This window comes from Paroedura picta, chromosome 16, assembly GCF_049243985.1.
Source record: "Paroedura picta isolate Pp20150507F chromosome 16, Ppicta_v3.0, whole genome shotgun sequence".
Lineage (NCBI taxonomy): Eukaryota > Metazoa > Chordata > Lepidosauria > Squamata > Gekkonidae > Paroedura > Paroedura picta.
In genome coordinates, this window is record NC_135384.1 from 17,428,627 (window position 1) to 17,443,147 (window position 14,521).

General features: G+C 47.5%; 1 protein-coding gene across 3 annotated transcripts; it reads left to right on the forward strand.

Annotated features, from left to right (window-relative positions):
- The first annotated feature begins 1,149 nt into the window (after positions 1 to 1,149).
- On the forward strand, positions 1,150 to 14,334 carry BCL2L12 (BCL2 like 12). Of its 3 annotated transcripts, none has more exons than XM_077313598.1 (7): positions 1,150 to 1,633; positions 3,016 to 3,180; positions 4,735 to 5,111; positions 6,638 to 6,799; positions 8,770 to 8,870; positions 11,574 to 11,729; positions 13,281 to 14,334. In XM_077313598.1, the coding sequence occupies exons 1-7, from the start codon at positions 1,530 to 1,532 to the stop codon at positions 13,326 to 13,328; spliced, it is 1,113 nt and encodes a 370-aa protein (XP_077169713.1). In that variant the 5' UTR covers positions 1,150 to 1,529; the 3' UTR covers positions 13,329 to 14,334. The 3 variants fall into 3 exon arrangements, with proteins under 3 accessions (XP_077169713.1, XP_077169712.1, XP_077169711.1); XM_077313597.1 differs by having other exon boundaries at positions 1,158 to 1,633; positions 2,961 to 3,180; positions 11,574 to 11,825; XM_077313596.1 differs by having other exon boundaries at positions 1,160 to 1,633; positions 11,574 to 11,825.
- The last annotated feature ends 187 nt before the right edge of the window (positions 14,335 to 14,521 follow it).

Genomic DNA, 14,521 nt, shown 5'->3' on the forward strand with positions numbered 1-14,521 from the left:
AATGGATGTTTACAACAAAAGCAAAACTAATTATTAGAAACCTGAGAAACTTCTTAAAACAAAGGAATAGAACATTGATTAATATGAATCCATCTCCATTTGAAGCTGCTGATCCCTTTATAGTCTCTTACCATTTCTTACAGTGGTCACAGCTTAATTATAATACAGTTATTGTTCATGTATTTAGAGGTTTCCCTATTGTGGAATTACTTTAAAAATACACTTGTGTGCACAGTGAATTACTTGAGGTTTTAAACCAGCAAACTGGACTGATTAAGATGTACTTGTCACTATAAATGCATTACTAAAATGCATGTTGATTAAGTCAACAATCTTGAGTCAAGACAGCAATTAAAAAGTTTTTACAAGAATAACAGTTAATAGTACATACCTTATGCTCCTGCAGGTGAGCGAAGTTAGCCAGCTACGGATTTAGGCTCCCAAAATATTCATTGTAACATTCATAGGCAGGTGTTGAATCAGCTGTTCAAAACTTTTGTCAGCTATATATGTGTATAGATTTTAAAAATGAATTTCATTTCAACCTCGCCTTTTTTCCCAGCAGAGGCCCAAAGCAGATTCCATTGTTCTCTTCTTCTGTATTTTAGTCTCACAACAACCCTGTTAGGTAGGTTGGGTTCAGAGTATGCAAGTGGCCCAAGGTCACCCAGTGAGCTTCCAGGGCCCAAGTGGAGATTCACACCAGTACTTGATCCACTGCCCCACACTGCCTCTCTTGCATGGGAAATGTATGCAATGGAGCCAAAAGACAATGAGGTGCAAAAGTTATTGATTTATTGTGCTACAGCCCGGGCTGCTGTGGATGCCCCTCCCCTGTTTTGGTTTTTTTTTTTTACTTGAGCCATGTTTGTACCTGCTGTTCAATTTATGCCTTCCTGCAGCTGTGGAAATGGACCCTCCCAATTGCAAGCAGCTCACCCAACTCCCAAATTCAATTTCTTAAACAAATATGCTGCTTTAAGAGTGGGGTGGAGATTCTGTTCGGCATCCAGGTTCGATCCAGGATTCAGGCCCACTTCACAGGATCAGGCAAGAGGTGATAGACACTGAGGTCCCCCCCGCCCCAAATCCCGCCCCCTCCGGGCCCCACCCCAAAGTCTCCAGGCATTCCTCACCCCAGAGCTGGCAACCCCATATGAGAAAGGGCCTTCGACCAGCTCCCGTGGCCCGATCCTGAAGCAGAAAGGTGACTGTGCTCTGAACGCGTCGGGAACCAAAGACAGCAATGGGCGCGCGATCGTTTGCAAGTCTGCATTTTTCATCCGAAGGGGCAGCGGGTCGTGGACGGGATTTCCACCCGGGGGCAACCTTGACGCCTCCGCCGGCCTCCCCTGGGAAAGGGCGCCTCCAGCGTTGGCGCCCGTGGCAGCCGTCTGCGGGGCTCCTCCGCTCCGAGCGCGCCCGGCTCTTTTGCCGACTTCGGCGCCGGGGGCGCGGCTTGTGCGGAGGAGCTGCCCGGCCCGCCTCCGACTGGAGGGCGCGGGAGAGAAGCCGGCGCGAGCGGACGCATGAGCAGAGCGGGCCCGGCGGAGGAGGAAGTGGCCCGCGGGAGCCGCAGCACTTTCGGGGCGCTGAACGGCCCGGCTGCCGCGCGGGGCGGAGGCGCGAGGAGGTGATGCTCTGGGGGGGCTGTACTTACTTTTGCCCGCTTACTAAATCCCGCTTTGCCAGGCAAGCCCGATCCTGTCAGATCTGGGAACATAAGCAGGGTCGACCCCGGCTAGTCTTTGGATGGCAGTGCTCAGCCACCTCCCAACATCTCTTGCCTGCCTGCCTGCCGGACAGTCCTCGCCTCTCCCGGGTCCATGACACACTATAAGCAAATAATTCCCCTTTTTGCTTTGGGCAGCCAAACTGGCTCCGGACAACACTCCCCTTATCACAACAGCAACCCTGTGAGGGAGGTCAACTGGGTTGAGAGAGTGACTGGCCCAGGTCACCCCACGGTCTTCCATGGCCGTGGTCTTCCTGTTTGTATTGTTGCACTGTTGTTTTGTTTATTGGTTACACTACTATACTGTTATATGTTTACAATGGGAATGTTCAGCCTGGAGAAGAGGAGGTTGAGAGGGGACATGATAGCCCTCTTTAAGTATTTGAAAGGTTGTCACTTGGAGGAGGGCAGGATGCTGTTTCTGCTGGCTGCAGAGGAGAGGACACGCAGTAATGGGTTTAAACTTCAAGTACAACAATATAGGCTAGATATCAGGAAAAATTTTTCACAGTCAGAGTAGTTCAGCAGTGGAACAGGCTGCCTAAGGAGGTGGTGAGCTCCCCCTCACTGGAAGTCTTCAAGCAAAGGCTGGAAACACACTTTTCTTGGATGCTTTAGGATGCTTTGGGCTGATCCTGCGTTGAGCAGGGGGTTGGACTAGATGGCCTGTGTGGCCCCTTCCAACTCTATGATTCTATGATTCTAATTATCAGATATTATTGCACGTTTATCAAATGTTTTCTAGACTGTTCCATGTATTATGTTATTATGTAAACCGCCCTGAGCCCCCAGGAGGGCGGCATATAAATAAGTAAGTAAATAAGTAAGTAAGTAAGTAAATAAATAAATAAATAAAATGGTAGAGTGGGGACAAACTCAGGTGGACACACTGCATGCTGCACAACACTGACTCAAGGAGCACAGGGGTGGGGTGTGTTGAACAACACACCCCTAGCAATGGTGTGGCTGGGCTTGCTTACTTGGGACACCTGGGATTTTCTGTTGTGCCGTGCTTGCATGTTGGCGGGCATTGGGTTGGTCTGTGGGGCAACAGGTGGTGTGGTCTTGGGGGAGGGGGAGCTGGCCTTTCGAACGCTTGGAACGTCTATGTGAAGGGCTGCAGGGGGTGGTCTGTTGATCAACAGCCTAGTGGCCAAGGATGAGAGAAAGTATAGAGATGGATTGCAGGAAGGAGACTGAACTCCCTTTTCTCCCCCTCCACGAGGATGACGGAAGATGGGCAGGACTTGGAACTCCACACATGGCTCTTATCTTTACAGGCTCATGGCAGGAAGCCCGGACCCACCCCGGTCCCAGGAGCAGGTGAGAGAAGAGACCCAGCGAATCTTGGAAGCATTTCTACAAAGAGCGCTGAGGCCGAGAGATGAAGGCCCCCCAGGTCATGTGGGCCGTACCTACCATGACCCCCAAAGTTACATGTACAGGTAACAGGCGTGGCTACAAACTGTGAAGGGAAATGATACAGAGTCTTTGATCTGGACTGTCCGGAATGGAAATGGGTGAAATTCTGGGTTGGGATCTGGAAAGCCTGGATTCTCCAGCTCAAGAGTGACTCAGAGGAGCCCTGCAGGCCCGAGAGGTTACCTTGAGGAGAATGAGTTCTGCAGTGTATGGCTAGCAAGGACCTTGGGGGCCTGGCTTCTTTGGGCAGGGGTGAGGGTGGTGGAAGACAGAGCATTTTGCAGTGAGTTCACCAGGTGCCTGGCTCAAGCTGTCAGCCGGTTCTCTTGATATGGTTGAGTTGTATGATTTCAGACATTAAAAGGGTGTTATTTCCCCCCCCCCCCATATTTGTGAGAAAATTTAAATATGTGGGATAGGATTGGGCCAATGTAAAGTTGGATCCAAGTTTGGGGGGCTCAGGCAAGATATCTCTTGTCACCCACCCCAGTGTCATATTGCCCCCCCCAACTAAACAAGTATACTTTATTGGAGGTAGAATCTGCCGGACTTCCGTTTATCAGGGGGCTGACACTGCGAGAGGCGCTTTGCGCCTCTCGCAGCGTCAGCCCGCTGGGCAGGGAGCCCCTGGCAGCCGCGCTCAGCGCGGCTGCCAGGGGCTCCCTTGCCGGCGGCCTGACGTGTCGGAGGCACTTCGCGCCTACCGACGCATCAGGCCGCCCTCAAGGAAGCAACTGTGAGCTGCGCTGCACGCGGCTCGCAGTTGCTTCCTTCAGCAGGCTAGGAATCAGCCGGGCCAATCGGCAGGCGCTTTGCGCCTGCCGATTGGCCCGGCCAATGGTCTGTCAGGAGGAAGGGGCCAATCCGGCCCCTTCCTCATCACGGACAAAGCCCTCCACCTGAGGGCTTAGCGAATTATTTAGTCCGCGGCGCCGCGGGCGTGTTAAGGATGTGTGCATGTATTATAATTTATTTGAGAAGATCCTTTGCGTCAAAACATATTTGGCCTCTGGTCATACCGTGTGCAATCATTGAGATTGTCCATGCAGTATTGCACAGATTTGGATTTTTATATTCTAACTAGATCTAAAGCCCATTTCACTTTGTAATGAAATGGGCCCTAGATGGCCTGAGAGCAGGCCCACCCCCCACCCGAGGCTCTCTCGAGCCTTCTCCCGGCCAGCGGAGAGAAGGCGGCGCGGCTCACCCCTCACCCGTAGCTGTCTGGGCGGGTGAAGCAGCCAATGGGGAGCCACGCTTTGCGCGGCTCCCCATTGGTTGCTTGGGGCAGGATGGCCCCTCCGAGTTTTTATCCCGGACAGGGCCCGCCCTAACTCCTCCCTCCCTTACTGCTTTATTTAGTCTGTGGCGCTCTGCGCCACGGGGCTGTTTAAAGATACTGTTCTTAAGCTTATTGTGCACTAAATAATAAATATTTGTATTCTAATTTTAATATTTTTTTGTTCAGCCTTCAGGTTCCTGACTTGTTTTTGCAGTTCCCTTTTGTTTTGCATCAGGCCTCAGGTGCATCAGGCTGAGGGGTCAGCACTCCATGATTCTGTTACCCTCTTTTGCAGGTCACCAACTGAACATGCCCCGAACTGTCCAGCATGGACCAATGTCCACGAGGAGATTAACCGCGTGGAAGAGAGCAAGCATGGCTTCCGTACCAGTATCAAGCGGCTGCTGCGGCGGAAGCCTAGCCCCCGAAGGCTCCCCGATGGCCCTCCTCCCTCCACAAACTCCTTAAAGCGGTCCAAGTCTGCAGGGGAGGGGCCCCGCCAGAAGCGCACCTTCTCCTTCAAGAGCCTCCTGCGGAAGAAGGGGACTCTTTCAGGGGAGACAGGATGCCCTGCAGAGGCCAGTCAGCGCCCTGATTCCTTGCCTCTTACCCCCTGCTACTGCAATGAACTTCTGGCTGGCCAGAAACCCCAGCCCGAGTGCCAGGCAACCAGTAAGGAAACGTCAAACCTTGTGATTCCTAGTTGGCATTCTCCCTGCTTCAGAGACACATGTCTTAATTCCCATGTCTCACCTCTAACTCTGGAAAAGCTAGAAATGTAATCATATACAAATGGGTACTTGTTAGGAATCATGGGGAAGGGAAAATCCCTTTCTGCCCCCTACCAATGCTACTCCACATCTGCTGGTTCTGTTTCGCCCTCCTCTTTCTCCCCACTTGGCAGGTTATTCCATTCTGTCTTGACAACCTGGCTGCCTCCGTCCCCCCCCCCCGTCTTCCCCATGTCACTTCCAATCACCCGCCGCCCATTGCTGCTTGTTTCCCTCCTCTCCCCACTACTTCTGCCTAGAATCATAGAATCATAGAGTTGGAAGGGGCCAGACAGGCCATCTAGTCCAACCCCCTGCTCAACGCAGGATCAGCCCAAAGCCCCAACTCTGTCTTCTGTGCCTCCTCCTTGCAGTGCATTGATGTCAGGAGTTCCATAAGGACTTTGTGTTATCCCTGCAATTGTTTACATCTTCAGGGGGATTTCTGCACCCTTTAAATGTTGTGTCATGCCAGTCAAATGCAAGCTGAATATTCTGGCTCCTTCACATGACATCGGCCACACCCAACATCTTGCCCGCTGACTGCTCACTACATCCTTCATTTTAAAGCACTTTTATAGGAAGCCCAAAAAGTGGATTCACCACCCTAAAAAACGCTACTGACCGGAGAGCAACCAGCAGGCAACCAGCAGAAGGAAGATATGGAAGCTAAAATGCATTAAAGTCATCTGGAGCATCCCGCCCTCACTCCTGCCTCCCTCTCCCTTGTTCCCGGGAGAAGAATTTTTTTTTTTTAAATGGCAAACTTCCTGGAGCAATGAATAGGTGGACACGCGTGTAGGCGATGCCAGAAATAAAAGAATATTGGATATAATGAAGGGAAGGAATGGGGAGCCCCTAAATGTGGACCCCTTGGACCAATCATTTTGAAATTTGGCGGGGAATCAGGGAAGGACCTCCCAGAGCTACCCTGAATGTTTGGAGGCTGTACCTCACCCCCCCCCCCGGCCCTGGGAAAAGTGGGAATGTCGACATTCCCATTATAGCCTATGGTGCCATTGACTTCCATGGGCGCCGAAGAGGCTGAGTACTTTGATAAATGAGTAAATTAATATTGTTCCTAATTTTTTGGGGGGGAGGGGAGAGAAAACTTTCTAGAGGCACGCTTTGTTGAATTAAATATTCTTTTATTTTTGGCATCACTTACACACACGTCCGCCTCTTCTGTTTAACCTCTTCCAATGTGCACAGCAGGAAGACTGCATCCATCATCAGCAACCTGGCTTTCTGCATCCTTTTTGCTCGTTTTGAACTGTGTTTAACTCACAAAGTGTTTCTACCCTTTCACCAGTGATGGCCGTGCTTTCGCTTTGTTTCTTTCGCATCCCTTGGTTATAGCTGCTAAAAGGCTGTTAAGGTAGAATTGGGATTTCTGAGCCAGTAACTTTTTCTCATCCTTTATTCCAGATAATGAGGCAGAGGAAACCGAGTTTTATATGCTTGTGGCCCAGAAACTGGACCACTTGGTAAAGCAGCAGCAGCTGATCAGCCCTTCCGCTGGAAAAGGCTTTCCTTCTCCCACAGACCACTCCCACTCTCTTCCCACAAATGCTGCATCGGGCACTTCAGGTACTGGATTTCTGGGGGGGGGAGTGTCTGTGTACCCACCCTCCTTGTCCAAAGCTCTCCTTCCGAGCTCACATAAATCAGCCCTGCTTCATAATCTAGATGTGTTATAGGCAGAGGTTCCCCTTCCTTTCTGACCCCAGCCCTGGCACAATGGAATGCTCTACCTCAGGGGTAGTCAACCTGTGGGCCTCCAGATGTTCATGGACTACAATTCCCATGAGCCCCTGCCAGCAAATGCTGGCAGGGGCTCATGGGAATTATAGTCCATGAACATCTGGAGGCCCACAGGTTGACTACCCCTGCTCTACCTGGTCAGATCAGGGACCTGGGGCAGTTTGGCAGAACTTGTAAAACAGAGTTGTTCTGCCAGGCCTATGGCTGAGGCCTGAAATAATATCAAGATTCTTGATATTGATGTCATAACAGAATTATGACATCACAATAGAAATAATACAATAACAATGATATAAACAATCATTAATATTAAAATTCTAAAATATAGTTTATATTCAGATTAAAATTGAATTCATTCTAAAACGCCGCTTCTTTCTCTTGGGTGAGAGGGGTCATAAAAGTCTGTTCGGTGGTTGATGGGGGTAATTTTATTGATGTTTTGGGCAGGGAGGCCAGAATAATAGAATCATAGAGTTGGAAGGGGCCATACAGGCCATCTAGTCCAACCCCCTGCTCTACGCAGGATCAGCCCTAAGCATCCTAAAGCAACTTTTCTTGGATGCTTTAATCTTTTAATCTGAATATAAACTATATTTTAGAATTTTAATATTAATGATTGTTTATATCACTGTTATTGTATTATTTCTATTGTGATGTCATAATTCTGTTACCCACTCTGAACCTTCTGGGGAGGGTGGGATATATATACGTTTTTACATTACATTGGGACTGCGGGCTGTTTTGGAATACTGACAAATCAAGGCAGATCCCTTTACAAGCAGATGGGGCAGTCACAAAATGGCTTTCCTGGGGCCAATCGCAAAGTGTTGGGGGGTTCCTGGCCAGCTATCCTACTATGATAGAGGCAGCCGCTTCCAAACGGGTGCTCTTTTCCAGCTCTGGTAAAGAATCTCCTACACAAAAGCAGTGAAGGACAGCCACAATTGGCTTTTTGCTTTGAAGAAGAGATGCTGTTTGGTTTCCGTTTCCGAAGAAGGGGGCAGAGGGGGTGCCCGTAAGGAAAGTAAGACGGTCTGGTTCTTTGGCCAAGCTGAGGGCACAAAGCTGGAACCTGCCTGCCCAGGATAAGCTCAGCATTTTGCTAACTATGTCGCTGGCTGGGAATAACCTAAGCTCCCTGGATTTTTTTTTTTTATGTTCCATTGAAGATGCTTTGGATTTCCTTCCCAAGATTCAAGAAGCAGGCCAGCACCAGGAAACCCATTGGTGGGCAAGACAGTATCTTGGGGGTAGGGTTGCCAGGTCTCCCCTTTCATTGGCAGGTGGTGGGAGCACGGTTGCCAGACTCCTGGAGATTTGGGAGCTGAGCCCAAAGAGAACATGGAATTCAGTGGGGTACAGAGCCATAGAGATCACCTCCAAAGCAGCCATATTCTTGCAAGGGAACTGACCTCTGGAGATGAGCTTTCATTCCAGGAGATTCCCAAGTCTCACCTGGAGTTCCCAAGTCTCACCTAGAGGCTGGCATCCCTACCTGGGGGCTACACCATGGGACACTGGGCCATAAGTATCAGGACCACCCTGTCCGTTGCTCTTAATAACATCCCGTGCTGGATTTTAGTGACAATGAAGGAAAGCCACATTAGTGGGGAGATTCAGATTTCATATTTAGGTTCAATCTGACTTGGAATTTTCTGAATACAAGATCCAGGCATCTCCTTCAGGATAATAATTACTGCCATGCTATGAGATTCTACTTTGGATTTTCCCCTTGTTATACTTAGATTTCATTTTGGAATTGCACTGGGGTTGACAATTGCTCTTTCCACTCTCAGTTAATTCGCTTGACCTGCAGGGAGGCATGAATGAGAAAGAGCAAATCCTCCAGAAACTGGTCGCCCTCCTGGAAGAACAGGCTGGAATCATCAACAAGGAGGTAGTTGCAGAGTTACGGCAAACAGGGCGGGCAGGCTGAATTTCTCCGCTTGCTTCTGTTTCTAATAGTCTCTGTACTCCAAACAAACTCACCTGATCTTGGCCTCTGTGGACTCCTTTTCTGTAGTGCTGGCCAATCCTTATGTTTGGAATAGCATATCCTTTGAAGGACCTCTGGGATCAAGGGAACATCCTACCTGGGGACTTGAAAGCACCAGCCCAGTCACTGCTACCTTGCACAGGTGGTTCTTATTTTCAGGCACCTGAGGGTGTGGTTAGCTGTCTTTCTGCTTACCTCCTTCTTGTCTGAGTTCTACCTGCAAGCCTGCTTCTTCCACTGAATCTTTCAGGTAGGGGGAAATCTCTGCTTTTTGCATTATTGTCCTTGCTTTGCCTCTCCCACTGTGAACCTGCTTGCCACCAAAGATCTGCCCAGTATTCTCTGCCTGTTGGTTCTACCACTCCCTTTACCTACCTGGCCTTCATCCAAGAGCAGGCATTTCTTGTGTGGCCTGATGAAACAGACTTCGTCCTTACTGTCTTTCAGGAGGGCATGTAAGACTTGTTTTTCCAACAGTCTTCCTGAAAATACTGCAGGCAATTAGTTTTGTGTTCCTCTCCAGTGAAGTTGCTGGTCTGAGAGGACATTTTCTTTGGGTGGGTATTTAGTTTATGGTGGAAATTGCTGGTTTGATATTTTGTTTAACGTTTTTTACTAGTTCTTTTGTTGGATGGTTTAGTTAGTTTCTGCTTGTTAGCTGCAGAAAGCCATTCAGTGGAAGGCAGGGAACACATGTTTTCAAGTAAGTTCTATCCATGTTGTCCTCTCCGTTTCCTTTGTTCTTCTTTTATACAAGCTTGGCAAATTAGGTCACAAAAGTGACACATCCACAAAATGTTTTTTGTTAATGTGCCTGTATCTGTGATCTATCAGTTTCCTGGGACTGACAGAAAAAAATCCATTCTCATACAGGATTTCCAGCTTTTCAACCAGCTCCTTTACCTGTGTTTGTAATAGTTTGATTTCTGGCAGTTATACAGATGATCATGTTGAACTGTACAGCATGAAAAAACTTCACTTTTTGATTCTTGCATATCAAATCCTTATTACCAAGCTGAGGGGTATTGTTCCTTGCAACCCCTGGCCCTCAATTCCAGTTTACACTAGCAAATCTGCTGACCTGGAACAGTTCTTACTTGCCACAGATGAGTAGGCTAGTTACTGCTTACAAACCTGTCCAGCATGGAACACATACGCATGTATACTGGAAGCCTTCTCCCTGATATACAAATCTGCAGGGAAGCTTTTTTCAGGCTGGAGATGAACATGAGAGTCTCCTTGCTTGCACGTACAGCATTTTTCTTTACTGTGGCACAATGCAGGGACATTTTACTCTGTTTTTGGGGTACGTGTAGCTCAGTATTACATGCGGCAAGGCTGATGGTGTGAACTTGGGCAGATCATAGAGAGGGAGGATGGAAAGGGATGAACCTGTGCTGGGCTCTCATGGCCCTTTCTTACATGCCCAGAGTAATGTCAACTGCTAGTTTGGGGTCAGGAAGGAATTTTCCTCCAGGCCAGATTAACCCATGGATCCTGGAGATATTTTGCCTTCCTCTGGACACAGAGCAGGAGGGGGTCACTGGGGAGTGAAGCAGGGGGAGATAGTTGTGAATTTCCTGCACTTTGCATGGGGCTGGACGAGATGATCTATGAGGTGCCTTCCACTCTATGTTTCTATAAAACAGGGAATTGATCGGTATTTTCTTTCCCAGTCAGGAATATGTCTACAAGCAGTGATTTTTGAGTTAGGGAAGAGCTCATCTTTCCCCCTGAATGCTTGTCCCTCTTTGAGGAAGGCCACCCCTTATCTACATTAAAATATTTATATTCCTCTTTGCCCCACGGCTCAAGGCTGCTTTCTGTACATAATGAAGCCAGTGTTATGTAGTGGTCAGCATGTCAGACTAGGATCTGGGAGACCAAGGTTCAAATCCTCATTCGCCCATGGAAGGGATAGCATTGGGCCATTCACCCACTCTCAGACTCTCTCACAGGATTGTTGTGAGGATACTGTAGAGAAGAGGAGAATAATGTAAGAAAGCTTTGTGTCCCCATTAGGGTATAAGCAAAAAAGTATAAATGAAATAAAACAAAATACTCCACTTTGAGTCTCAGCGAGAAAGGTGGACTGTTAATAAAAAACCAGCCTAATAAGATGCAGTTTTTTGCAGCCATTCTTGTGAATTCCATGGCCTGCGAATGGATCAGCGGCTGCTAACAGAAGGTGGAATCCAGCAAAGAGTCAAGCAGCCCTAAACCTGGGCCTGCACACTTTGTGTGGGATTGTGGTTAAGAATGGCGGCCCCTACTCTGGAGGAACTGGTTTTGATTCCCCACCCCTCCACATGCAGCTAGCTGGGCGATGTGGAGCCAGTCAGTTCTCTCAGAGCTCCCTCGGCCTTACCTGCCTCACAGAGTGTCTGTTCTGGGGAGAGGAAGAGAAGATGATTGTAAGCCACTTTGAGACTCCCTTGGATAGTAAAAATAAATAAAAGGAGAGTATAAAAACCAACTCTTCCTCTAAACACATTCTTGATGTGGACCTTGTTCTTAGCAGGCCCTTGTGATTTCAAACCAGAGCTGCCCTCGCAGGCTTCACCCCAACACCTAACTCTCACTGTCTTTTTCTCGCAATGTCAGATCGAAGCAGATCCGTTGCTCCGGAGTACCGTCTCTCGACTGTCTTACCGCAGCTTCTCCCGCATGGCTGAGGCCTTCACCTCCCGCTCCCCACCTGGAATCTCCAGTCCGCAGCTGGCCAAGCTAGCCCTCACCATGGAGCTGACGCGAAAAGTGGTCGGCATCAGCAGCCACACCGTGCACACCCTCATGGGCTACAGTTTGCAGTATATGGATATGTTTGTACCATGGCTACAGCAGCAAGGGGGCTGGGTATGTGGAGAAACTCACAGGCCTGGATTTTAAGGCTGATCTATTTTGGTATACAAATAGATTTATAGCCTTAAAACCGGCAAATCCACAAGCAAGAAACAGAAAAACAGACACAATTTTGCCCAAGATAAAGGGATCTAGAAAAATATGGCCTTCTCACACAGAAGAACCACCTGTTTATAAATTGTGTAAACTGGGCTATTTGTTTTGGTTTCGTGTCTAAAGTGGAGCTAGGTGAATTGCTTTACAGGTTATCGTAAGGAAAAATCATACCAAGCAGAGACAAATGACCGTTTTTGATTCAAGTGCCAAAAAAATACCATCTACCTGTAAAAAATGATTCTATGATTCTACCTGTACAAAATGATGGTAGAGACAAAATTGGAGAGGGGAGGGGAAGAGGGTTGGACTTGGACAGATACAGCTGGACCAAAGAAGGCCTCGGCAGTGGTGGCAGCATCTCAGGACCTGACTTGGCCTCAGCTGGTAGCTGTTTAAGTCATGGAGGCAATAACAGATTGTAAGCCATGCCTGTTCTGCATCTGTGTCAGAAAAATGAAAAGCATGCCTACTGGATGGGGGATACACTTCTAGGTAACACTGTGTGTGACCTTGGGGTACTTGTGGATTGTAAACTAAACATGAGCAGGCAGTGTGATGCAGCGGTAAATAAGGCAAATGCCATTTGGGGCTGTATCAACAGGGGCACCACATCAAAATCACAAGATGTCATAGTCCCATTGTATACGGCACTGGTCAGACCACACCTGGAATACTGTGTGCAGTTCTGGAGGCCTCACTTCAAGAAGGACATAGATAAAATTGAAAGGGTACAGAGGAGAATGACGAGGATGATCTGGGGCCAAGGGACCAAGCCCTATGAAGATAGGTTGAGGGACTTGGGAATTTTCAGCCTGGAGAAAAGGAGGTTGAGAGGAGACATGATAGCCCTCTTTAAGTATTTGAAAGGTTGTCACTTGGAGGAGGGCAGGAAGCTGTTCCCATTGGCTGCAGAGGAGAGGATGCGCAGTAATGGGTTTAAACTACAAGCACAACGATATAGGCTACATATCAGGAAAAAAATTTTCAGTGTCAGAGTAGTTCAGCAGTGGAATAGGCTGCCTAAGGAGGTGGTGAGCTCCCCCTCACTGGCAGTCTTCAAGCAAAGGTTGGATACACACTTTTCTTGGATGCTTTGGGCTGATCCTGTGTTGGGCAGGGAGTTGGACCAGATGGCCTGTGTGGCCCCTTCCAACTCTATGATTCTGTGATTCTGTTGCCTTCTCCTGTACTGTTGATCCTAGCCTTGCTGCAGCTGCCTTGGCCCTGGATGCCAATCCTAATGGTCTGGAATGCTGCTGTCTGCACAGACACCACGGATGGCCTGGTCTGCGTATGATATTCAAAGGCGCTTTGACCACTTATGATCCTAATGTCTGTCTCTTTCCTTTCCAGGAGAACATCGTGGCCCAGGATGAGATTTTTGACCTGCAAATTGATTAACCCTCACATAGGAGGGATGGGAGATGGGATCTGTATGCTCCAAGTCCCACCAGTACCAGAAAAGACCAGTGTTCTTAGGATTGAGGGTATACACTTGGGACCTGGGGGGGTATTTTTTAAATCTTTGATTAAAAGTTCCTTTATTTCTCCCGTTGGGAGACATGCCAAGATTTCCTAGCACTGAGCAGACTTTTATATTTGTCATGGGCTAAAATTCTAAATCTTCAGGTCTAGAATTCTGCACTTGCAGATGAGCCATGTGTTATCCTAAAGTTATACCCTCATTGACATCAGTGGATTCAGGGGATAACTCTGTTTAGGAATGCATTAACCCAGATGCAGCTAACTTGGAGCAATTTGACTAGTTTCCACTAGCTTTGTTTTGTTGTGGTTCTGTTCATTCAGCTTTTAGTGATCTATTTTTCTAAAATGTGTAATTCTCTTGAGAAAGGAGATCTGTAACTCTTAGGAAAAAGAATGAAGAAACCAGTAAGCAAAAGCCAAGAGAAAAGCTGACATAATTTTAACAGATCATTTTTTTAAACTTACTGTGTGGTTGTTTAGATGCACTTTTTAAAAAATGAATTCTACATTGATGAGAACTGGCAACCTAGTTGTGTTTTTAGAATGAAATGGTAACTGTGAATTATGGGATTCCACAGAAGAGACATATCTCCTATTATTAAATCATTTTGTGTGTCTTATACCTGATAACTGAACATGATCAGGTGTACATTTCCACAAAAGGAAGTGTAACTGACCTTGGTAAATAGCCAAGTGTACATTAGGGCAGTACCCTTAGACTTCAAACCTCTCTATTTAAAGTACTGTAAAGGTAACAAGTTAAAAGGGGACTGCCTGCCAGGAAAACCTGCATAGGCTTGGGCTGCTCCATGAACAGAAAGTAGCCCACAAACTCAGGGAGTATGTGTGTTTGTTGACACTAGTAGTGCCTTGAAAAGACTGTGATTTTTTGTTAAAGATGTTTTTATTAAAAATTAACTGTTAAAAGACTTTTGTATCTATATCCTTGCTTTCTTTTGGTGTTCCTCTGTGTCACAGGTGTCCAATATGAAGCCCATGGGACTGCCTGAGATTTTTATCATAATTTTAATTCTATGACTGAGCAATACATAAATATATAAAAGTTAAAATACACATATATAAGTGCACATGAAGATTAAAAACATTCA